Below are 26,075 nucleotides of genomic sequence, written 5' to 3' on the forward strand. Positions count from 1 at the left end.
TAGATTGGTTAATGGAAAAGCCAGAAATTACCTTGGGCAAGAAAGAAGGGTCAGTACGAAGGGACAACCCTATCCGTGTGGAAGATCAAGTAAGGACTTTTGACACTTAAGGCCTGCAGGTCAGAAACTCTTCTCGCTGAGGTGAGTGCTACTAGATGTATGGCTTTCCATGACAAAAATTTCAAATCACATGAATCAAAGGGCTCGAAGGGAGAACCTGTGAGAGACGGAAGCACCAAAGTCATGTCCCAGGGTTCTAAGGGAAGTTTGACCGGAGGTTTAACATGTAATACTCCCTTCAAAAAGGTCTTGCATAGACGGTGTGACATAACTGAAGAATTATCAAGCCCATTATGAAAATTGGCGATAGCTGCTAATTGTACAGTGATCGTTGAAGCTGAGACTCCTGCATGTAAAAGAGTAGTCAGGTATTGTAGGGTCTTTTGAATAGGTATAGAGAAAGGGTCTAAGTTCTGGTCTTTAACCCAAGTAGAGAACGTAGTCCATTTACTAGAATAAACCTTTCTAGTGGAAGGTTTGTGTGAGGCCAGAAGAATTTCACGAATAGGAGATGGGATGTCAGGCAGCCTGGCAATCATTGGAAGTGGAGGAACCAAGCTGTGAGCTTGAGACTGTGTAGGTTCGGATAAATCAGTCCCTGAGGATGAGATAACAGGTCCTGGGAATAATCCAGGATCCACAGGCTGTGAATCAGATGAGGCCATAGAAACGGAAACCAGACGTCACGTGGCCAGTAGGGAGCAATGAGGATCACTTTCCTTTTCAACCTCTGAGCTTTTTGGAGAAATTTTGGAATGAGGCGAAATGGGGGAAAGGTATACAGAAGACCCAGGGGCCAATCGTGCATTAGAGAATCTGTTCGTGGTTCCCCCTGAGGGGTGATCAAGGCAAAATAGCTTCTGCATTCGTAGTTTAGAGGGGAAACAAACAGGTCGCAGCAAGGCTTGCCCCAATGTTGGAGGCATCAGGATGTTCCTGCTCAGATTGTTCGCAGTAAGGTTGGAAATCCCGGGAATGTGCATTGCTATAAGAAAGCAATTGGAAGCTATCACCCAGTGCCAAATCCTCATGGCTTCCTGACACAGGGGGTAAGATCTGCCTTGCTTGTTGATATACCAGATGACTGACGTTGTCTGACTGAATTGCGATGGTCCCCAAGAATATGGATGCATGGAACGCTTGCAATGCTAAGAAAACTGCCCTCAGTTCCAGGACATTTATGTGCAAGTTGGCCTCAATGGGTGTTCAGGTGCCTCGGACAGTCTTTCCCTGGAAATGCCCCCCCCCCCCCCAACAGTGAAGTATCCATGGTCACCGTGGCCGTGGGTTGGGGAAGACAGAACGGTCGACACCAAAGATTTGTTTGTGGCTTCATCTACCATAGCATTTTTCCTTGCAGCGGTTTGTAAGGAGTATTGTGGTTGAGTGGGTAAGTTAACAATGACCATTGTGCGGAAAGGACCCACTGCAGGATTCTCATGTGCAGTCTCGCCATTGGTACTAACGTAGTGGCAGCTGCCATGGAGCCCAAGAGTTGCAGTACAAGATGTGCTGGTACATATGTGTGAGGAAGAAGGTCTTGAATGTGGTGTCTTATTTTCAAAAGCCTATGAGGGGGAAGAGAAGCTTGACAGGATGTTGTGTCAAAGACCACTCCAATAAATTCCAGTGTCTTTGTTGGGGACATGTGAGATTTGTCTTTGTTGATTGTAATCCCCAAGCGGAGAGCGAGACCTTGAGTGTAAGAGAGGCTGCGGACTAGGAGATTCCTGGTCAGATCGGTAAGGAGCCATTCATCTAGATAGGGAAACACCTGGAATCCTTGTAGTCGAAGATGATCTACCACAACTGCCATACATTTGGTGAAGACTCGGGTGGCTGTCTAGAGACCGAATGGCAGTGCCCTGAATTGGTAGTGATTGGGCTCCCAGCCAGAAGCGGAGAAACCTCTAGGAGCAGTGATCCATCTTTATGTGGTAGTACGCATCCTGGAGGTCTATAGAGCACATCCAATTGTCCCTCCCTAGGAAGAGAAGAATGGACTATACTGTGACCATCCAGAATTTTTGAGGTTTGATAAATTTGTTCAGTAGGCTGAGATCCAGGATTGGTCTGCAGTCCCCTGTCTTTTTTGGCACTAAAAAGAACCTCGAGTAAAACCCGGATCCTGTCTGGTCTGGTGGGACTGGTTGGATGACTTTTTCTTAGCAGCTTTTCTATTTCTAAGGCTGCTAGTTCCCTCTAATTGGGTGGTACATCGGGGATTTGTTTGATGGGTCTGGGAGTTAAATCGAATGGTATTTGGTAGCCTCCGGATATTATTCTCTGCACCCAAACATCGGTAGTAATAAGATGCCAGGCTGGTAGATGCAGAGAAAAACGACCCCCAACTGCTTCCAGAGGAAAGCAATTGGGCTGCTGCTCAGGAACGTTGGTAGGGTCTGCTGGAGAAAGAATCTCTGTCATCGTGGTTATGCAGACCCCCCTCTACCCCATAAGGGGCGTCTTCCATATGAGTTGCTCCCTGTGCCCCGGGGGGATTGTTCACCATGAGTGTCACGAAAGGATCCTTGGGATTTCTTGAACCACATTTTCCTCCATTCTGGTTCCTGGATTTAGGACTTCTGGGGGTTGGAAAAGCGTATGCCCACAGCAGACAAGGTCTTTCCTTCTTTCTCACTACGTGCAAGTGTGTCTCGTACCTTGGATCCAAAAATTGCAGATTCATCGACAGCTGCATTGACGAAGGAAGATGTAAAGGGGTCTGCGAAGTCACACAACCACATCCAAGCATTATGTCTCATGACAACACCAGATGCGGCAGCTTGAGCTGCCCCTCAGTGGTGTGAGATATCAAACGCATCGAGGAGTTCAAGATGGATTCAGGGGTAGATAGCTTCAAGGCGACAGTGTCATGCACCTCATCAGGCAGTACCCCGCCAAAGAGGAAGACAGTTCGGAAATTAGGTCTCTTTGGAGGCAAGTAAAGTGTGCCAAATAGTTCAGCGACCGAATGGCGAAGGTTGCTGAAGCATAGTTCTGCTTCCCTAGTCTGTCCATGGTCCGGGACTGACTCCTTGTTTGGAGGATGGACAGTGGAACTATTTTCTGCCAGTTCCCTCTTGGTGGCCACCGCCACAACCATAGAATCAACTGTCAACTGCTTGGACTAGTGGGGCTGGTATACAGGTGCAGATAAAATTTTGTCTGGCCTCCGAGAGGCAGGTTCTACATTGTCCAGGGCCTTCCAGACACACTGCACAATTAGTTTAACAAGGTCATCTGCTGGTGGGGTCATCCAGGAAGTAGACGGCTGGGCATGGAAGGTCTGCAGGAACACCGATTCCTCAGTAGAAGGGTTAGAGGACTTCCATTCCCCACACTGTTTGAGGATTTTGAGAATGTCTCTGAATGAAACGTCGTCTGGGGTAAAACGTGGGGACCCTTCCCCCTCATCATAATTAGTGTCTTCTGTGATAGATTCCTCCGGGGAATCAAGGTGCTTCCTCTTGCACCGTTTCTTCGGGAGTGGCTGACTAGTGGGATCTTCTGAGGAGGACTCTAGAGAAGGGGTTCCCTTCAAAGGGGGTTCTTGTGACTCCCATGCCCGGGGACCTGACATAGCGGGTTGGGAGAGGTGCATGCTAGGGGAGGTTTCTGATACTGATGTCATTGGTGCTTCCTTGGTGTGAGCCTTTGGAATGAAGGACCCTTTCCATCACCGATACAGCAGGCCCACTAGAGGAGGGATGGGAGCCCGGAACCGGGAGAGGCAACCTCGGAACCGGTGTCACACCTTGCCCCAAAGAGCCCACCTCCAGTTGAGGGGTTCAGAGAGAACTGGAAACCATCAGAACTGTGGACATAGATGATGCTAGCAAGAAAATAGGTGCCGAACTAGGTGCCAAGGTGCGGACGGTCCAAGCACCGCTCCAAGAAAGCATCGGCTGCAGCAATGGTGGTCGGTGCCAACAGGGGAATCACTGCTGTCGGAGCCGAGACAGTATGTACCAAAGTGGACATTGGTACCGAGATTAGGGTGGATCCTGGAGGAGGATAAACAGGGGAAGATGTGGTAAAAGATTCCGAGCCAGGAGGGACGGAAGGTCTAGCTGGAATGGACAGTCCCCTAGCTGCCAGAAGCTGGTCCCCAACCCACACTAGGTCTAGTTCAGAAAAACTCCTAGTGGATCTAAAGGAGGTTGCTGAAGGGGAATCAGGTCTTTCTAGAAAAGGGCTAAACCTCTGCCCCAAAAAAGTGCCGTAAGTTGGAGAATATCTTGTCCTTGGCAAGTATTCGAGTTTTGGAGCTGAAGAAACTGTCGACACCGTGGCCGGGGATGGTGCTAAGGCATGTACAGTCATCAGAGCCCATGGAGCCGAAGAAACTGTCAGCACCGTGATCTGGGATGGTGCCAAGGCATGTAGAGTCATTGGAGCCGATATGGGAACCAAGGACGGCACCGAAGTCAGTGGTGCCATGGTTGGAACCAAAATAGGAGTGAATATCATAGTCGGCACTGAGGGAGAGGACACAGAGCCTGGTGCCGAAGAGGTCTGTGCTGAAGGCACTGGCGAAGTGTGGAGCCAACTCGGTTCCGTAACTGATGGAGATGCAGGAACCGAGCGACTTTGTTTTTCCTTATGTTTTTTGGTCTTAGGAGGGGGTGAGACCTCCGACCCAGATAGAGCCTCTGAGAAAGGTGTCTTGAGTAAACCTTTTAAAATAAGTTTATTCTTATATTCTGCTAGTGTCCGATTACTAAAACTACCTCAAATGTCACAGTCAGCTTTAATATGATCCACGCCCAAACAGTAGACACAACGGACATGTGTATCTGAGTTAGGCATCCATGCGTCCACACTTGTCACACTGTTTAAATCCCAACTTAGCTTTGTCTAACATGGTAAGGTAACAATGCTGTCCTGTACAAAAAATAAGGGAGAAAATACCATTGATTTTATTTTAAAGAATACCACTAGTAGAAAGGGAAGGCCTGTCAAAGACAGGAGAGGGAGACAGTACCAATAAAGGCAAAACGTTAAATTACCAAGGAACAGGGTAGGAAATAGGCTTAGGTTATAGGCGACAGTGAGAAAAGGCTAACTTGACTAAAAATTTAGTAATTTTTTTTCCACTGTAGTGGGTCCTGGAGTTGGTATATGGGGTGCAGGGGGACTTGCTCCCCTGAAAAAACATAGTAGAAAGTGTGTTTGTTAGTTAGGTGTTGTAGGTTGAAGGGGATCTTATTTACTTGTGCAATGTAGTTTTCAATGTTATGAAGCACACTTTCAATGTTCTGAGTTTTCAGTGTTTTGGGTTTTCAGTGTTTTGAATTTTCAGTGTTATGGTCTCAATATTATGAAATTCAACATTATGAAATTTCAATGTTATGAAGTAGATCCACATTTGTGACACTGTTGTTGTGTGGGGCAGAGTTTATGGCGTGGGCAGGGTTGTAATCACCATTTCCTGATTCAGTAAAAGAGACACCAGCTACTGTGTCTTAGTAAACATCCCTCTGAGCTGGTAAGCATCTGGCATGCTGCCCATACCCTACCCTCTCCCTGAGTATTTGTCTTCCTTTTGTTTGAATACATCCAGTATTGCCGCTTCATAGTATGTACATATCTGACCATGTTTGTCTATCTTGTTTTATGTGCGTTTGCCTTTGCTGAACATACATGTGGTAGGGTAGAGGCTTCTGTTTCATAGTACATAAATTTGGTTGTGTAGCTTGTTTCTCAAGCTTTGAGCTCCTTTTCTTGCTCATGCTGCATTTCATACACACATTGTAGTGTAACATGCATCTCAGGCTGAGAGCACCATCTCAAAGTTATTACGCATACATGAGGAGCTATAGGTTTGCGTTTTTTTTGTGTCTGTGTCCCTCATGCCTGTATGTGATGTCTTGTTTGTCTGCTTTCTCTTTCACCATGAGTAGAGTGAGAGGAGAATGATGTCAGCTGCTACAGGAGGCAACAGGGACTTTTCAGCACAATGGGATTAGTGCATTCCTGTATCGTTGTGTACTATATAGCATATGTCTGCCCTGGCTTACCTACACCAATGGTGCCCATTCCTTTGCACTTCCTTTATGCAGGTCACAGTGGCAGTTCACAGCTGAAAGAGCATCAGTCACCACCCACCTCTGACCCAGCAGGATGAGAATGACTCATTGGTGAGGGGGTGGGATTCTGGTCCCTTACTAGCAGGGTAGCCCTGTCCATTTGCCTGTGCTGGCTCAGACAGAACTGGAATGGATGGTGGAGGGGGAAGTTAACAGAGCATTGACACTCACTGTCACTACACAACAGACCTTACTGCAGGGGATTTGAGTCACTGTACTGTAGTGGTGCAAAACATCCAGCCCGGGGGCCAAATCCGGCCCTCCATGCAATGCCATCTGGCCCCCACAGAGTAACCAAAAAATAAAAAAAAGTGAAAAAGTACTATGCCTTACTCCAGTCATGCAAACTTTCCAGCACGTGCTTACTTACCTAATTGACTGCAGTTGTGCACACCTCTAATTTTAGCCGCAGAAGTAACTATTCTTTCTTATTTATAACTTATAGTCTGTAAACAGTAGTAACTTTCTGCAAGAGTTTGTAATAAGTTGTGGCTGCAAGCCAGAATAAAGTTAAATGCAAAGTTGATGTAGAAAACAGGCAATTTCATGACTGCTGTCGTAACTAAAAATGCCAGTCACCTGTACCTAAGGTTGCCAGACGTCCCTATTTGAGCGGGACTGTCCCGAGCGCAGCAGCCCAATCCCAGAGTCCTGCACTGCGGGTTAAAATCCTGGCCCCCACTTTTTTTTTTTATTATTGGTCCGTATGCTAGTATACGAGCCATTCAAACAAATCGCAAAACGGCGCTACATCTGTTTAATGCAGAACTGTCTGATGTTCCGCATTGAACAGAAGAGAGTCCACTGTGCGATTTTTTTTGATTGGCTCGTATACCAGCATACGGGCCAATCAAAAATCGCCAAACACGGCGCTACTTGTGTTTAATGTGGAATTGCACTGTTCCACATTAAAGACTTAGTGTGAAAGACCTTTTTTTTTGTCCCTATCTGGCCTGTCAGAAAACTGGCAACCCTGCCTGTACCTATTGTTAACTCATAACGACTTACTATGTTTTGAGGTGGCCCACAGATGCATTAAGAATTCGTGTAGTGACTGTCCCCACGAAAAGGTTGTGCACCACTGCTGTACTGGCTAGCTAATGCCATCAGGATACCAGAGGCAGGTGTGGCCCATGCCATCAGCCAGCAAGGGCCACCATCTGCTGTGTCCCAATCCCATTTTTCTGGACCAGTTGGCAGATGGCAACACTACCTGCACCCAACCCTGTCCTCAGTCATTTGTCTCCCTTTTGTTGGTGTGTATCTTATGTCTTACCCCATTTGCCTGTCTTGTTTCGTGTGTGTGTGTGCCTCTGCTGCTTTCCCACCTCCTCCTTTGTTCCATTTTTGTGCCTTTTACCATTCCCTTTTCCTTCTGTGTGTGTGTGTGTGTGTGTGTGTGTGTGTGTGTGTGTGTGTGTGTGTGTGTGTGTGTGTATATGGATTCTGCTGGCTTGCTCGACATCTGTTTAATTGATCGCATTTGGTAGACTACACAGATAGTCAACACGTATGCAAGATTGATAATCCTCTGGTAAGAGAATATCCTTTTTAATGGGGATTGTACAATATTGGAGTTAGTATATTTAATTAGCAAGGGATATTTTAAAGTTGCATGTGCCAAGGTTCTTCCTGGATGCATCTGTGATAGGAAATGAACTTTTTCATTTTCAACCTTAAGGATGTCGACATTCGTGTTAGTCGACCATCTGAAGATAAATTGTGTGTGTGTGTGTGTGTGTGTGTGTGTGTGTGTGTGTGTGTGTGTGTGTGTGTGTGTGTCGATATATACATATACATACGTGCATATATATATATATATATATATATATATATATATATATATATTTATATATATATATATATATATATATATGGTTCTACTTGAGATTACCGAAATCTCAATAGACAGACAGAACACCGAGACAAGAAGCACAAAGTTTCACATTAGCGAAACTTTACATTACCGAACTACGAATGCCCAACACTCCGACCTGAGCGGAACAGGAGATCTTCTCATCTGCATGTTGTAGTGGGATCTTGCAGTTGGTGTCTGTAAGTAGCAGGGGGTTTGGGTGGGGCACAATCCCCTGGGGGTACCCCTGCAAATACTTTAACTGGAAATGTTGCTGTCATTCGGCAACTCACTGACTACGATACTTCTTTTGGAATGTGTCAGTTTGGAGTGTTGGCATTCGTACCTTGGTAATGTGAAGTTTTGCTAATGTGAAACTTCGTGCTTCTCGTCTCGGTGTTCTGACTGTCAGTCTGCTGAGATTTCGGTAATCTCAAATAGACCCATATATATATATATATATATATATATATATATATATATATATATATATATATATATATATACACACACACACACACACACACACACACACACACACACACACACACGCACGCACACAGGGAATATAAAAAGTGTACACACCTGTTAAAATGCCAGGTTTATGTGATATAAAAAAAGAGACCACAATAAATCATTTCAAAACTTTTCCCACCTTTAATGTGACCTATAACCTGTACAATTCAATTGAAAAACAAACAAATCTGTTAGGTGAAAAAATATAAAAAATAAAAAAACGTACAATAAGCTGGTTGCATAAGTGTGCACACCCTTAAACTAATACTTTGTCGAAGCACCTTTTGATTTAATTACAGCATTCAGTCTTCTTGGGTAGAAGTATATCGGCATGGCACATCTTGACTTGGCAATAATTGCCCACTCTTCCTAGCTGTCTGCTATTGTTTGCTATTATTCTAGTTTTGCTGATGTAATGGGATTTGTGTGAAGCAGAATACTTTAATGTGTCACAGTTGTTTGGATCAAAGGTGAAATACATTACATGCTCATCCTCTTATCATAATCAGATGTCTGAATTGCACATGGAAGTGACTTGACTGTAACTGTTTGGTGGGGGGTGTTCTTCGTGTTTCACTGTTGCAGTCATAACTGTAGGGTGTTCCTGCCGGCAGGCAGCCCGAGGTCGGCCAGAATCCCAAAGTCTGGGTCCGGCGTCGGCTGTACCAGCAAGTACCCTGACGTCAGAACGCAGAGGTATAAAGCTGACAGCCGACGCCATCTTCTCCAGTCTTTCTTGCCGTGCGGTGGAAAGCAGCTCGCAAATCGTTGGTTGGCGCATTCAAGACAACGTGCTTTGATTGTCGTCGGTCTGAAGTTTTCTACTTCTCTTCTCAAGCTAAGTACCCCATTGGGGAAACTTTTTTCTTGCTCCTCCGATGTCAGAAAAAGTTAATAATTGTATATTGTGTGGAAAACAAATACCTCATAAAGATTTCCACTCTTACTGTCTACCTTACTTAGGCCCTGACCACGACGTTTCTTGCTGTCGGTTCTGTGCCAGGTTTAATTCTCGCACTATCAAGCGTAGGTACGATTGGGCCTTGAACTATTTCGGTAGACGATTCAATTATAGGATGTCGTTGGATACTTTACCGCAACCAGAATTCAAAAGAAACGCAAGGACAAGGATAGGCCTCCGAGGTCCAAACAAGATACTTTGCAGCCGGAGCCAGCTTCGGGTTCGGCGGTCATCAGTGAGGCGCTTTTGCAGCCCCTGTCGTCCGCCACTTCGGAACCGATGGCCGACACGGACTCCCATGGGGAGCCTTCTAGGCCTAGTACTTTATCTGCTGCAGGACCTTCGGACGTCGCTCCTTCAGATGGGTCCGGAACCGCTGTGCAGGTACCGGCTTCTGAGGGGGTTTTCAGGCCTTCTCATATCACTATTTCTACAAAGACAAAGGCAAAGTCAAAGACTCCTGTTAAACCAAGGGTTTCTTCTCAAGCTTCCTCGGATACAGCTCCCAAGTCCCAGAAGCAATTACTACGGATGGCTGAAGATTTACTTACAATGATTAGGGGTTCTCACCCTCCTCCAGAAAAAAGGCCTAGACAGGATATTCCTTACGATTCATCTGATCAGGCTTCTGTGTCTTCTGTCTCTTCCTCTGACCAGGATTATTCTTTTCCTCCTTATGAGGATTCTGATGCAGAGGACTCTATTCTCTCTGCTTCTCCCCCTGAAGATTTCTCTTTTGGGGAAACCTTACATGAGATGAGGGAGCATTTTCATTGGGAAGGTCAGGATTATTCTGCTTCCAAGAAGAGACTTAGGGAAGTTCTCCTTCTCCCTCAACACAGACCTTTGGCTATTCCTCCTGTGCTTGATATTGTGGATGATGCTTTTTCTGAAGCTAACCTGAATCCTGATTCCTTGCCGCCTGCTCCTTCTAAGCCTGACAGATTTTACAGAGTCCCTGACTCCCATCAATTCTTATTTAAGAACCCTTCTGCTGATCCTGAAACCATTTCTCAGGGTTCTAGGGCTGCTAAGGCCGCTTCATCTAAAAATCCTATTCCCTCTGAAAAGGATTCTCGTGCCTTGGACAGGTGGGGCAAAAAGGTTTACACTTCTGCTACTCTTTCTATTAGAGCTTTAAATTGCCAGTTTCACATGTTCAAGTATCAGCAATTTCTTTTGTCTGTTTTAAAGCAAAGGCTCTCTACCTTTCCTGCATGTGCAGAGGACAAGGAATTACAGGATGTATTGCATGCAACTGAACAAGTTAGCAAACATAGTTTACATTGTGGTTTTGATGCCTTGGAAGCTTCTTGCAGGGCCGCAGCCTCTGGTACTGTTATCAGGAGACATGCTTGGCTTCTTGAGCAGAATTTACCTGAGCAGGTTACGGCTAAACTGTTAGATGCCCCTGTTCAGCATGATGTTTTATTTGGATCCAAGGCTGAGGAGGTTATTAAAAAGATGGAAGAAAAAGAAAAATCTATGCAGACTGTTAAAGATTTTTTACAAGTTCAGCCTCCTAGATTTTCTAGAAATTGGCCCTCCAAAAATTGGTCCTTTCCCACGTCTGACAGGCCTCAAAGGGGAAGGTATAGACGCTCCAGAGGTCGGGCGCAGCCTCAGGCCTCTTACAGGTCCAGACAATGGACTGCTTCTTCACCTAGAAGGGGAGAAGACAGACCTCAATCACAAAAGAAGCAGACCCAATGACTCTCTCCTTTGGGCTACAGGTCCTCCTTGCCTGGAAGCCCCTCTCGGAGGAAAACTTTCTCTTTTCTACCAAAATTGGACTCATAATACCCAGGACAAATGGGTTTTAGACGTGATTTTAAGGGGCTACAAATTCCACTTTCATACTCTGCCAAGGTCTTCGGGTTGGCTGGATCTGCCAAAACATCAATGGTCAGAGGCCTTAAATCAAGTGGACGCTTTATTGGCCATGAGAGCCATAGAACCTGTTCCACTTCCAGAGATGGGAAAAGGTTTTTACTCAAGGCTATTTCTGGTCCCAAGGAAACAAAACTCATGGAGGCCTATTCTGGACCTCTCAATATTAAATACCTTTCTGGAGATTCCAAAATTCAAGATGCTTACTCTGCAACAACTTCTTCCCATGCTCTCCCAGGATGCTTGGATGGTGACATTGGACTTGAAGGAAGCCTATTTACACATTCCCATCAGACAAGAACGCAGAAAATACCTCAGATTCAAGGCAGGTTCGAGACACTTTCAATTCTCTGTACTGCCCTTTGGCTTATCTACTGCTCCCAGAGTCTTTACCAAGTGTCTGGCTCCAGTAGTAGCTTATTGCAGACTCCAAGGGATTCAAATTTAGCCCTATCTGGATGACTGCCTTATTCAGGCGGACAGCAAGGATCTTTTACTTCAACATCTGCAGTTTGCTCAGCGTCTTCTCCTACTACTGGGATTTTCAGTGAACACAAAAAAGTCACATTTGATCCCCTCTCAACAAATTATCTTTTTGGGAGCTCTTCTAAACACAAGCTTACAAAGGGCCTTCCTTACTCCAGAAAAGCAAGTACAGCTGGCATCAATTTTCAAGACCTTGGCTACTTTAACTCAGCTCACTGCAAGGAAATTCCTGCAGGCATTGGGCTACATGGCTTCTTGCATCCTGTTGATCCCAAATGCAAGGCTTCATATGAGAAAACTTCAATGGTACCTAAAGAGTGTATGGTCTCAGCATTACCACAGCCTGGAAACAATGATACCTCTGATTCCCTGCCTCCAAAAAGAGTTCCTGTGGTGGTCCAGGGCTTGTGCTTTAAACGAAGGGAATCCCTTTTGTCTACCTCATCCTGCTCAGATCATAACCTCAGACGCCTCGGATTATGCTTGGGGAGCTCATTACCTAAACAATTGCCAGCAGGGCTATTGGACAAAGAAGCATCTTCCCTGGCACATCAACTTGAAGAAATGTTGGCAGTCCAAAATGCTCTTCTAGCCTTCCAGAATCTTTTGCAACCAGGACATCTTCTGATTCGCACAGACAATGCCACAGTCATGTGGTATATAAACAAGCAGGGAGGTTCTCACTCATACCCCCTTTGCAGACTAGCCATGAGTTTATGGGACACAGCTCTAAATCTGAATCTGCATCTTCAAGCTCAATTCATTCCAGGAAAACAGAATCTCTTAGCAGACAGCCTAAGCAGAAATCTTTTGGATCCTCACGAATGGATGCTGGACCCCAACTTATTCAGCAGGATTACGGCAGTTTGGGGTTGCCCTCTGATAGATCTGTTTGCATCCCATCTCAATCATCAGCTGCCTCTCTTTTGCACCAGGTCCTTCCACAAAACAGCTTGGAAAGTGGATGCCCTGTCTTTCAGCTGGAGGAATCTTTCGGGATATGCCTTCCCTCCTCTTCCTCTTCTGCCTCGGGTGTTACTGAAAATAAAACAGGACAAACCCAAGATTATCATTTTGATAGCTCCAAATTGGCCTCGGCAGTTTTGGTATCCAACTTTGAGACACCTGTTCTTGGAACCTCCATGGATTCTGCCTCTGTTTCCTTCTCTTCTGTCCCAGCATCAGGGTCAGATGCTACACTCTCAAATCAAGAATCTTTGCCTGGCAGCTTAGCTCTACAAGGGCCTTTGATTCCTTCTGTTTTTCCCAAACAAGTTTTGGATGTTCTCTTAGAAGCTAGGCGCCCTAGCACTAGAAAATCTTATGCTTCTAAATGGAAAAGATTTTGCTTTTGGATGCGGGATCGAGGTTCTGATCCTCTTTTGCCTGACATTTCTGCAATTTTACTTTACCTCTCAGACCTTTTGCTTAAAGGCCTCTCCTTTTCTTCCATTGAAATCCATGCTTCCGCTATCTCGGCTCATTACAACACTGATCCCCCCATCTTCTCTCACCAGCTGGTGAGACAATTCTTGAGAGGGGCTAAGAATTTAAGACCTCCTAGAACTCCTTCTGTTCCTGCTTGGGATCTTAATTATGTTTTGGAAAAACTTACTTTACCTCCCTTTGAGCCTGCTGCTACTTCGGATATCAAGTTCTTATCCTGGAAGACAGCTATTTTATTAGCTTTGACTTCTGCCAGAAGGGTGTCAGAGCTGCAAGCTCTCATGGCTGTGGAACCATACCTTATTTTCCACCAAGACAGAGTTGCCTTGAGGACCAATCCTACATTTATGCCTAAGGTGATTTCTAAAGTGGCTTTAAATCAGACTATTCACCTTCCTACTTTCTTTCCAAATCCTCAAAACAAAGGGGAAAGGATTTTGCATTTATTGGACGTACACAGACAACTACGGTTTTACCTGGACAGAAGTAAAGATTTCAGAAAATCTGATCAGTTGCTTATCTCTTATGCCTCCAGTTCTCTAGGCAAGGCTATTTCTAAACAAACTATTTCCAAATGGATTGCCCATGGGATAAGGTTTTGTTACTCTCACTTTGGGAAGCAGATTCCAGGTACTGTTAGAAGTCATTCTACTAGAGCAGCTGCCACTTCAGCAGCTTTTCTCAGAGGAGTTCCTACCAAGGACATTTTGGAAGCTGCCACTTGGAGTTCAGTGCATACTTTTTCTAAGCACTATAATCTCCCTTTGTATTCTAAGTCTAGAGCAAGTTTTGCCTCTGCTGTCTTGCAGGGTCTTCTGGCTGCTCCTTCTTCTGCATAACCTCCTCCCTCTTCACAGCTTTGCGATTCCACCCTACAGTTATGACTGCAACAGTGAAACACGAAGAACATAGTACAGTTGTGTACACCTACCATAAATGTAGATGTTCGAGTGTCTTCACTGTTGCAGTCGGTGTTTCCCTCCCACCAATCCCCTCTTATTTTTTGCTATCTTCCTCTTCTTTTGTGGTGTATTTGTGTTTCCTTTTTGGACACCTTTTGGTTATTTTGGGGGACTTCTGACATCTGGGGCAAGAAAGGCTGGAGAAGATGGTGTCGGCTGTCAGCTTTATACCTCTGCGTTCTGACGTCAGGGTACTTGCTGGTACAGCCAACGCCGGACCCAGACTTTGGGATTCTGGCCGACCTCGGGCTGCCTGCCGGCAGGAACACCCTACAGTTATGACTGCAACAGTGAAGACACTTGAACATCTACATTTATGGTAGGTGTACACAACTGTACTTTCTCATGATTAAAATAACTGAGTCTCCCTCTAATTTTCTGAATTTAAATTGTCATCTCTCAAAAAGAAATAAGGTATAAAATGCATTATAGAATACTCAGACCTTCAGAATTGTTGGTGATCCCCATACACCAAGACTGTATATGTGGATTTTGATACTGTCTCAGTAGTCGCTTCAGCCCTTAGCCCCACCTGGTCTAAAACTGTCTCTTCTGAAAAGTATCCACAGAAGGTCACTGTAGCATGTGTGTGTGGGGTGGGGGGAATGATGCTAGGGAGGATGTCACTATTTCTTTAATTTTCCTTCCAAACCTCAGAGGTCACAATACCATGTGTTGGGCTGGAAACACTGTGGTCATTATTTCTAACTAAAGCTTAAGCCTGATCAAGTGACTCACTTCAGGTGCAGATTTAACTAATTCTGGAAAAATGCCCAGAGTTCCTACCCTGGGGGTGTATCCCAAGATGCGTAATGCCATCCTATCCCCACCAATCAGTTGGAGCCCATGATTGACCGGTCTGACCAGGCAAGCCTGCATGCTGAAAAGAGCCATTACTTCCAAGCTGATGAGGTTTCTGTAAGTTGTCCTGCTCCAAGGCATGCATTTGAAAGCCTGGACATAAGACAGATGTTTCCTGTCTAGGAGCTTGAGTTGTAAGAGAGTACTATAAGAAGTTCAATCTGAAGCCAAAACCAGGCCTCATGTAAAGCCCTTCTGGGAGACTATTACCTTTGGCTAGCGTACTTCTGTTTGCTGTTTCCTTATTCCCCCAGCAGCTGGTGCCAGGCTGTCATACATTCACTTCTGAGTAGTTCCATGTACAGTCATGGCTGTTACACAACATGGTATTCCCTCTTACTCTAAATTCTGTGACTATTTGGAAGATTACAGGCCAATGTCTCTGAGAAAGAAAAGAAAAATTAGACAAATCTCCATCTGCATCTCCTATGAATCACTCTTCTTTAATGAGGAGCTTGGACTGACTTGAACCCCTGTCTCTCTTCTTCCCAGAAGTTTGTGTAAGAATTTCTGGGTATATACGTTAGGAGCCTGAGTTATTCCTGTCCTGGAACTTGTCGCTGGCAGCCTGCAGACACCCCATCTGTTTCATTTCAACCCCAAGAAAGTGCCTTCAATAAGCTGACATATGAGTGGGCAAAGAAACTGCCACTCATCCTAGTCTTACACGGCATAATCTTTCCAGTCCCAGAGATTACAACATTTCCCTATGTAGCTGCTGAACAAGGATTTTGGACAGATTTGCTGAGTGAGTTTACTCCCCTTCCATTTTTGGGATCATAACCTTCAACTTGTAAGCTTAACTGGCTTTTTTTGAGCCCCACCTACTTAAGAAAGATGTAGACAAAATCTTTGTGAAACTCTGTGTAGCTGCAGCATTGAATTAGCATATGTCTCTCTCTAACTTCTATTTATTGATCCTTAATGCCATTTTATTTGAGGATGGTGGTGGTGTGCTGTTCAGCCAGCCTACCCCAGAACCTTCCATTTCCTGCTCTGCAAACCTGGCAAACTCCAAAAGAGGAAGATTTCTCCTTATTGCTTCTTGAAGGCCCTTAAGAGTTGCTCTGTCTTCCATACCCTCTAGAACCTAAGAAGTTGCCTAGGAGGATGGATCTATTGGCCATTCTACTGCAGTCCTGGCTTTGGTCTGGGACTGCCTAATGGTGTGGTTCTCTGAGTTCTCCACAACCTGGAGAGCTATCACAAATAGTAAGTGGATTCTAGATGAGCTGTTTTTGTTCAGTGTTGTGGAGTTCACAGCCCTGTCCAAGAAGGGGCTTCATTTGCAAGTCAGTGCCTTTTAGCAGAACTGCCAATAGAGCCCCAGACTGTACTTCTTTCTTTGACTGTAAAGGCTGTAATCCTGTAGAGGATAAATGATGCTAGATGTCAAAAACGTTATCCTGTATATCCAGTATGTGCAGTGTTTGATTGTATCTCTCAGAGCCCACTCTCCTCACCAAGGTGTTGCCATGATGTTTGAAGCCTTGCCATGAGAAGGATTTTCTATTTTTCCCATACCTCAGCAGCTTGCTTCTCATATCCCTGTCCAGGGACACTCTGGAGTTGGACCTCTTGGAGTGCTTCATTAGGTATAGTCCTGGGGGTCACCATAAACAGAAAAGCCCATCTGTTCCCTGCTCAGAGGAAGCTCCTCATCAGAAGAGCTTTACAGTTTACAGAGGTGAATAAGCTGACTAGTACATTAAATGTGCCAAAACCCTTACCAGAGATCTTGTATAGTAATAGTCTTCCAGAAATTACATATATTGGAGCTCTATTTTTTTGCCAGTGGGGAAAATGCATTCTGCCACATTTTCCTTTGTTCAGTAGTGCTGGGGTTTGGTAATAGTAGATGTGTTCTGTCTGGCTCTCATCTCTAAATAAAAACCGAATGTACGAACAGCCGGCACTGGAGTTTAAAAACAAAATATATATATATATTCACTGTGTCATTCTTTCAAACCAAAACATTATTACACACACAGTGAGAGCATTCATCTGTTCACATTCAGACTCTGACTATAACATAAAATCCAGTTTATAAAATAGTTAAAAAACATCATGACATCATCTAAAACACAGTGTAATTCCTTGTTTAAAATTGTTTTTTTTTCCCACTTGATCTTAATCCACAAGACACATCCAGTCATGTCTCTTCTTTAAAATCATTTCTTTTACTTTTTCTTAAACCTCTGTTTATTTAAAATTAATATGGTCATTCAAGCCTGCAGAATTTGTGGCATTTGATCTTATTTTCCACTTGTATTCCTTGGTGTCAAACATGTTTTTAGCATCCCTGCCCCTAATATTGGTTCTGTTGTGTCTAACACATAAAAAAATAGATATTTTAAAATATGTGCATTTTAAAGTATATGTATATATGTATATGTATATATATATATATATATATATATATATATATATATATATATATATATATATATATATATATATATATATATATATATATATATATATATATATATATATATATATATATATATATATATATATATATATATATATATATATATATATATATATATATATATATATATATATATATATATATATATATATATATATATATATATATATATATATATATATATATATATATATATATATATATATATATATATATGTATATATATATATATATATATATATATATATATATATATATATATATATATATATATATATATATATATATATATATATATATATATATATATATGTATATATATATATATATATATATATATGTATATATATATATATATATATATATATATATATATATATATGTATATATATATATATATATATATATATATATATATATATATGTATATATATATATATATATATATATATATATATATATATATATATATATATATATATATATATATATATATATATATATATATATATGTATATATATATATATATATATATATATATATATATATATATATGTATATATATATATATATATATATATATATATATATATATATATATATATATATATATATATATATATATATGTATATATATATATATATATATATATATATATATATATATATGTATATATATATATATATATATATATATATATATATATATATATATATATATATATATATATATATATATATATATATATATATGTATATATATATATATATATATATGTATATATATATATATATGTATATATATATATGTATATATATATATATATATATGTATATATATATATATATATATATATATATATGTATATATCTATATATATATATATATATATATATATATATATATATATATATATATATATGTATATATGTATATATATATATATATATATATATATATATATATATATATATATATATATATATATATATATATATATATATATATATATATATATATATATATATATATATATATATATATATATATATATATATATATATATATATATATATATATATATATATATATATATATATATATATATATATATATATATATATATATATATATATATATATATATATATATATATATATATATATATATATATAGATATAAAATACAAAACATTTTTGCCATCCTTTTTTATTGCATGTCAGTGTTCATATATTCTTGAACTCCGTTTCCTAATAGTCCTGCCCACATACATGCCTGACATGACAAACAGCAACTTAAATTACCTTAACAGTATTACAACTGCAATATTTTGGTGCAGCATAACATTCTTTTTTAGACTGATCATTTCTCTTTCAAAATCAGAATCATTTGTGATTATTCAACTTATCCTCACCATCTGACGTCTTACTACATTATATTTTTTGATGGGTGGAGTGCATGCTACCATAATCCAAGAATATTATTGTTTATAGTGAGAGTACAATTCAGGAATATGGTCATTTTGTTCAAATATTCCTAAAATCTTACTACAGTAGACTCCATCTTATCCGGTATCACTGGGATTGGACCATAGGCTGGATAAATCAATGACTGGTTAATCAGGAAAAAATATACAAAATAGCATTTATAGGTTATAAATCAGCTATAATAACAGGATTTGTGTTAGTATGCATTTTTCTAATGAGTATGAAGTCTTAAACTCAGAAGTCTGTCATTATTTAGCCCATAGGAGGTGGAAATGTTATTTGTTTCTGTTGTCTTTTGTTAGGGGTATGGCAGAAATTTGATGGCCGGTTAAAGAGAAGCCGAATAAGAGGGAGTCTACTATATCAAATTATTGTCACCACTCCAGATAAAAAGTATATCAATAAAGTGCACATACTGTCGTAAACCTACAAGTCTAGCCAGTTTGCCAACATAATATTAGCAAAACTGGGGACCATTGCAGCCCCCATGTCCACCCCCTGAATTTGCTGGTAAAATTTCTTAAAATTCTAGACACTAGCACAGTGCTTCAGAACCCTTGTATCTTTAATTAGTCTCAAGCACTGTGTTAGTTAGATCTGATGAAGCTCCAGGACTGAAGTGAAAGCACTTATCTATTTTATGTGATGTTTTATTTGCTGTTTTAATTTGTTTTAGCCTTTCATTAACAGTATTACATTTTATCTGCATTACTTTTGTATTGAATAAACAACCTGTGAAATGGAAAACAAGCTATATTGGAGTTTAAATGGACGCTAGTAGTAAGGAGACGGAAAGGAAATGCTCCTCCTTTGCTTGGATTACTGCCTGCGGCTACAGGAGGTACGCTATATAAGCATGGAGAAAATCTGTTTTCAAATAGCATGCTAATATTTTGAAAAACTAAACATGCAGATCTCATACTAAACTATAAATATAGTTTTAGTCTGCAGTCTGTGTATATATTGTATATTAACTGTTAAAGGTGACAAACATACTTGTGTTAGGATTCAGCTCTGTTAATGTCAAATATTCTCAGCCATGCTACAGAATAGCTTAGATTTCTACCAAGTCTTCTTAGAGGGGAATCAGAGTCAATCCCCCTCTTTAATTCCTTGAGCATTGTTCATCTCCGGGTCATATGCATGTATAAAATGAGAGAAAAAGAGAGAGCGAAAGCATTAGGATATTCACAAGAGGGTTTATGTCATAATAACACTTATTTAGTGATATCTTATTTCATTTTAGGAATGTCTGCTGGTTCAGCCAAGGGATGGTACTACGGGTTTTGTGGTGTGTGTGCTCCAAATCTGAGAAGAAAGCACAATAGGATGAAGGTGCTGTGGGGCAGTGAAAATATAAGCTGGGATTTTTCAGCTAGATGTACAGCAAGAAGAGAAATTAAATAATTTGCCTGAACCTGCTGTACAAGTTGCTCTCAAAGATTTTCTGATATACAGTAACTTGTTTATAAATACTTTATCCATCCTTCTTTTGTTAAAAATATGAAGGTTGTGAAAGATGTATAGCTTCTAAAGATACAACAGATTATAGCCTACTGGTAAACATATAGGCCTATGTAAATATGATGTACCACTCTTGGAACCAGGGCTCATTATGGTTAACTTTTTTTTTTTTTTTCCCCCAGAAGTGAAGAAGTGTTGTTACAGTGTGTGCATAGTCTTCTAAATGCTCTTTCTCCAACTTGTGAAGTAAAGCCCCAGAATCTGGGAAATGGAAACTCTCTGACAGAAAGCTTAGCTTTGGCTGTAGAGAGTGAACTTCTTTCCTTCAAGAAATCATGCTACTCCTTGATAAATACAGCTGAAACAAATTTTAATTTGAGCCAGAAAGCAATCAAGAAAATCAGCTGTGTTGCTGCCACAAAAGATGTAAAGGAACAGGTGCAGCACTGCAGAGAAGAACTCCAGAATGAACAGAAGTTTAATTCTACTGGAACTGATTTAACTGTAGAAGGTGACCAGTACAGAGAAGTTTTGGAGAAATTAGTGACATTGCAGATGGATTCAGACAGTGCTGCACAGAAGTTGTGCAAATGCATGTCAGCTTTTAGTACTTCTTAAAATGTCATAAACATTATAAATTCCTACAAGTTGCACTTTTGTTCAGAGTACTTTTTCCTCTTTTCGCGAAGTAGAATGTGTACTGCCTTGGGTTGTATGAGACATAGTTGTGAAAGCTTAACCTTTACTTTGACAGCTGATACAATTATTCCTGTTTCTGTTAATAGCTCATCAGAACTGCCCGACCTTGTGGTATCATGTGTAAATGCAAACATTAAGAAGTATCTCAGGTGGTTATAGTAGCTCTTTAAGAGGGTAAGTGAAAGTAACTTTTAACAAAACTGGCATAACTGGGATAGAGTGAAGCACTTTGAAAGTTATGATTAAGAAAATACTGTACTTTTTTCCTCTGTTTCACTCTATAATCCACTTTGTCACATCAGTTTTAACAGACCATCTTGATGATCACCTCCTAACTGCACTTAGTCCTCCCTTTGACATTATTCTTGTGATGTGAAGGAACTGCGGCTAGCAGAGGAGATCCTTTACATGTGGGGGGTCTGGGGGAGGTTCCCCTTTTTTGCCTGTCTCTGTCTGTCTCTCATCTCTTCCAGTGTCATTCATACTAGGGCCCTTGGCTGCTAGAAGTGCATGCATCAATACCAAGGAATCATGTCAACTCACCAAAAGCAGTTTCAGCAAATGTAAAAACTTTGAAAAATGTTTGTCAAAACTACTTTCATAAACATGCAGGGGGGCAACCCCCATGCACCCCCATATGGGTCGACATCCCACTGGCACACCAAACATATATATCAGCTCTTGTGATGCAGTAGGAATAGGCCCACCTTTTTAAACTGTCTTTCATAGCTCCTTCTTTGATCTCCTAGGAGTGCCTAGCACAGTGACAAGTCTTGCTTCTGTCACCCAGGAGAGAGTGACATGCAAGCTGATAACCACAATATCCCTACCCTCAGACATACTGGGTTCAGTCCAGGTTACAGACAGAGGGCTAGAGGGATTCTTCTATTTGTGCTGGCTACAATATAGGATGCTGGTGTTAATGACTTGTATGTTCCTACTGGAAGTATTAAATGGGGCCTAAACTGCTATTTTACCCGTCATTTTTGGTTGTTTTTTGACAGGAAGACTGGTTCTTTTCTTATTGATGTGTGAAGAAACAGAATGACATGTCATGTTAGGTTTGGGCATGCTTCACTTGTCGAGAGCTAGAATATTAACTGACTACTACTCCTGTGTACAGTTGACCCCAGAACTATGTACATTTTGCCAGCAAATAAGGATCATTTGGTTAACATATTCTGCCGGCTTCCCTGGCTGATGAATAAACTGAAGGTCCTTTTGTATTGCAGGGATACATAATGTTTTCTGTAACAGTCACTACCAAAGCTAACAAACCTTTAATAACTAACTGTGCAAATTCTCAGACCAGCTACAAGTGGATAAGAAGCAGAATCCTGTTACTTGTAAACATATTAATAACAGTTCAAGAACCGGTACATACTTTCATGTACTTTAACTATTAGCAAGTGTTTATCAGCAATAATAATAATGTACTCAGAAATACATTAAACATTTCAGGCAAATACTAATTCTGCATGCCTTATGGTTTTGTTGAAATTAGGTATGTTTTTCTAAAATGTTACTAAATCCTATGTTCAAAATTGAGACATGCCACTTTATACACTATAAGATCTGCACTACAGATATTGCTTTTGCACAAGGGAAGCTTCCCCCTTCCAATTCCACCCCCCACATGAGGCAGTGCTGTGCTGTTTCTTTGAGGTAGTATGATTTCAGACAGGGATGCTGATTGAATGGTTTTGATTTTTTTCATGTTTGTACACCATTAACACGTATTGTCATGTACAGTGGGCATACCATGTTATTCTGTGATCTTTTTTTTTTTTTTTTTGGCCTTTTGGGGATTATAGCTACTGAGTGATCAGTCTGTCTTGAATTTTTATGTACTATTGGGAACATGTCAGGTCACCAAAGGATGTTTTGGCAAACATGAAATGATCAAAGTATGTTCGCTAACTACATTAGTCGACAGTATTTCTCCATTGTTGTCACCTTGGAGTTTACATATATGTTTGGGTGTGCCTGTTGAATGTCTCCCCATGTGAGGGTGCATGAGGATTGCACCCTTGGATGTTTACTGAAAATAGTTTTGACAAACATTTTCAAAGTTTTTACATTTGCTGAAACTGCTTATGGTGAGTTAACATGAATCTGTGATATTGACCATATAGGTCTTAGCTCCTTTTATTGTGATCCAGTTTGACCTGTAACCTAGATATTACTTTACCCCTGCAACATACTGTATTCCACACCGAGCCTTTGTGATTTGTTTGCTAGCCTTTTGTGCGGTACCATGTCATATATTTTATAAGGTCTAAGTTGACAACACTCACAGCCTCTTTGTAATTTGATGTCCTGGTTTCTAAGTAAAGGCAGTATATTAGTATTTTCCAGAGTGACCATCTTGTTGGAAATTAATGTAGTTTTAAGTCCTGGATCCCACTTGCTTTTAGTTACTCGGTAATGATTCAAATTTAGTTACTCGGTAATGATTCAATAATTTTCTGTGTAAAGTTCAAACTGACAGGCACATTGGTTTCAACTTTGGTCATTCTCCCACTCTAATAGCTGGAATCAAGTCTGCTTTCTTCCAGTCTTCAGTAATCTTACCATCCTCATTTGATTTGTTAAAAAAATATTGCTTCAGGGCAGCCCTGGGCAATGGCTGTATAGCTGGGCTGTCCCTCCTTTCTCAGGGTGAGATCTCCTTTTGGTCTCAAGTTTCCATGCCTAGAGGTATGTATATTCAATAAACGGGTGTATAGTAGTGTTGTTGCACCAAACAAGAAGGATAAACATATGCTCTATGTATAGTTAGAAAATTGTCATGTTGTGTGCCTAAGAAACCATGACATTCTATGTATTCCTGCTGTCTTCTGATTGCCAACCAAGTCTGTGTAGGAGCTGCTTTTGTCTGGGACCACACCATAATAGTGAAACTTGCATGTTGTGTTACAGTGTTAACCCAGCTGCCCAGGGGCAGCATCATGAGATGGTGATGATGTACTTCAGCTTGTCAGTAGCAGTGATAGCAGGTTGCCTCAGAAGTGGGCTGAAGGGCCATTTTCTGTGACAACAGGAAAGAGCCAGAGAGAATAGTAAGACAGCATCCACCCAGTCCTTTCCCAAACCATGTGTCTTAATCATGTTGTAACTGACTGTGTCAGTCTTAAATCTTTTTCAGGTGGTGAGCTTGTCCTGTGGAGAGAAGTCAAGTTCCCATCTATCATCTGAGACAACTGCGAATGTAACTGTAGAGGTACCACTTCCTGTTAAGAATAAGATAAGGAGGATAATAGTACCTGTACTACAGCTTGAGGATACAGTTGGCCTTCTGAGCAGGAGTTTGAGCCCCTGGGACACATGTCCATGATCAGTCTTGGACCTTGGGATTTATTTCTGTTAACTGTTTAGTTGATATTTGCTTGCCAGAAAGTGTGGCAATGGAACCACAGATGCTCCATTGCTCATTGGATCTCCACTTGGTCCTACACTGGTTGACTTGTACAGCTCATTCGATACCTGATATGATATGACTGAATGTGTGAGGGAATCATGCAATAGAGTAGTGTCACCTGGTAAATTGTTGGACTTTGTGCCAACCTGTCTGCCCTTTGGCATGCAGTGCCCCTCTCAGACTGGTCCTGCCTCCTTTTTCTTAATGTGGAATGTGCTTCTCGACATCAGCTGCATGAAAAAAGTACAAACAGCCCCTGACTGAATTAGAAAGCAGAAATCATCTCCCTGAGTGGAAGAATTTACATCTCCTAGTTATTTTCCACCAGCACCCCAGGTGATTCTTCCTTTTGGGAACAAACTGTCTCACTTATCAGGTCCAAAAGGAATCTCTCCCATTCTCTTTTTCTTGAAAAAAAAAAACTGAACCAGTATCAGGAAAAGAAACAGGAGGGACTATTAACTATCTCTATACTGATGCCAGTCTTGAAATGTCCATTTCTTGGCCCCTCCCACTCCGTAAGACTTACTGTCTTATCTGGAGAGTTACTCCTGCATAAATGCTTTTGTAAACATTGTGAGGTTGCCTTCTGTGTCATTAGCTTACTCCATCATAGAGCTCACTAGACCAAGCATTTAGCCACAGTAATGCTAGATAAAAAGACCAAATCTCTGGGCAAGTTTGATGACATGTTCTTTTCTCTACCTTGTTAGGTCTTTAAGGTGCTCAGCTATCCTCCTGTCCTGTCTCATTTTCAGTCCATTCTCAAAACGCAACTGGCTCAGAAATACAGCCATATCCAATTACTAGAAATTTAAAATGCAATTGTAAAATAGGCACTAATAAGACAAAATAATTTATTACAATTGAGCTAACGCTTTCATGCATAGCAGTTCATCACACTCAATGTAACTGAACAAATAGTTAATGTACGACACTAGCTGTTTAATTTAAACAGTCATTATAAACTCACTTGATTTTTAACTGGTTTAAGATGGTAATACTTTACTCATTAAACCCCAGATTTCTGTTTGTATTCAGAAGAGTTTGCCAGTTATAATCTGCTAGTTCTTTTTGAGGGATCTATATCAGAAAATCAAACTTTTAAAAGTTCGAACACCAAATGGTCAAAACCATATGTTTGAACTCTTACAAGTTTGAAAATAAAAGAAAAAAAAATAAAAAAAAAAGAGAGAAAACAACCTACCTGAAAGCTTAAGCAGGGAGCAAGCACCCCTGCACCCCCTACACCCCCCGCTCTTTAAATATACCAACTCTGAGATCGCACTACAGTGCAGACAAAGGAAAACTTCCATTGCCACACTGTACAGGGATCTCCGTTGAAACATTCAAACTTTTAAAAGTTCAATCATATGGTGTCGACCATATGACATTTGAACTTTAAAAGTTTGACAACATGATAGGAACCCCTTTTTGAG

At 40.8% G+C, this 26,075-nt stretch overlaps 1 protein-coding gene across 2 annotated transcripts in view; it reads left to right on the forward strand.

The window, feature by feature from the left end:
- The window catches only part of FANCB (FA complementation group B), a 489,492-nt gene extending 463,694 nt beyond the window's left edge, over positions 1 to 25,798 (forward strand). Inside the window, exon 9 of one of the 2 annotated variants that reach the window (XM_044072523.1) lies at positions 20,699 to 25,798. In XM_044072523.1, coding sequence (XP_043928458.1) covers positions 20,699 to 21,134 — 436 coding nt within the window. In that variant the 3' untranslated portion in view covers positions 21,135 to 25,798. The remainder of the gene's footprint in view (positions 1 to 20,698) is intronic. The other variant, XM_044072524.1, reaches the window with a different exon arrangement.
- Positions 25,799 to 26,075: the final 277 nt, after the last annotated feature.

Source organism: Protopterus annectens, chromosome 5.part0 (assembly GCF_019279795.1).
Source record: "Protopterus annectens isolate FY-2018-M chromosome 5.part0, PAN1.0, whole genome shotgun sequence".
In the NCBI taxonomy this organism is placed as follows: domain Eukaryota; kingdom Metazoa; phylum Chordata; order Ceratodontiformes; family Protopteridae; genus Protopterus; species Protopterus annectens.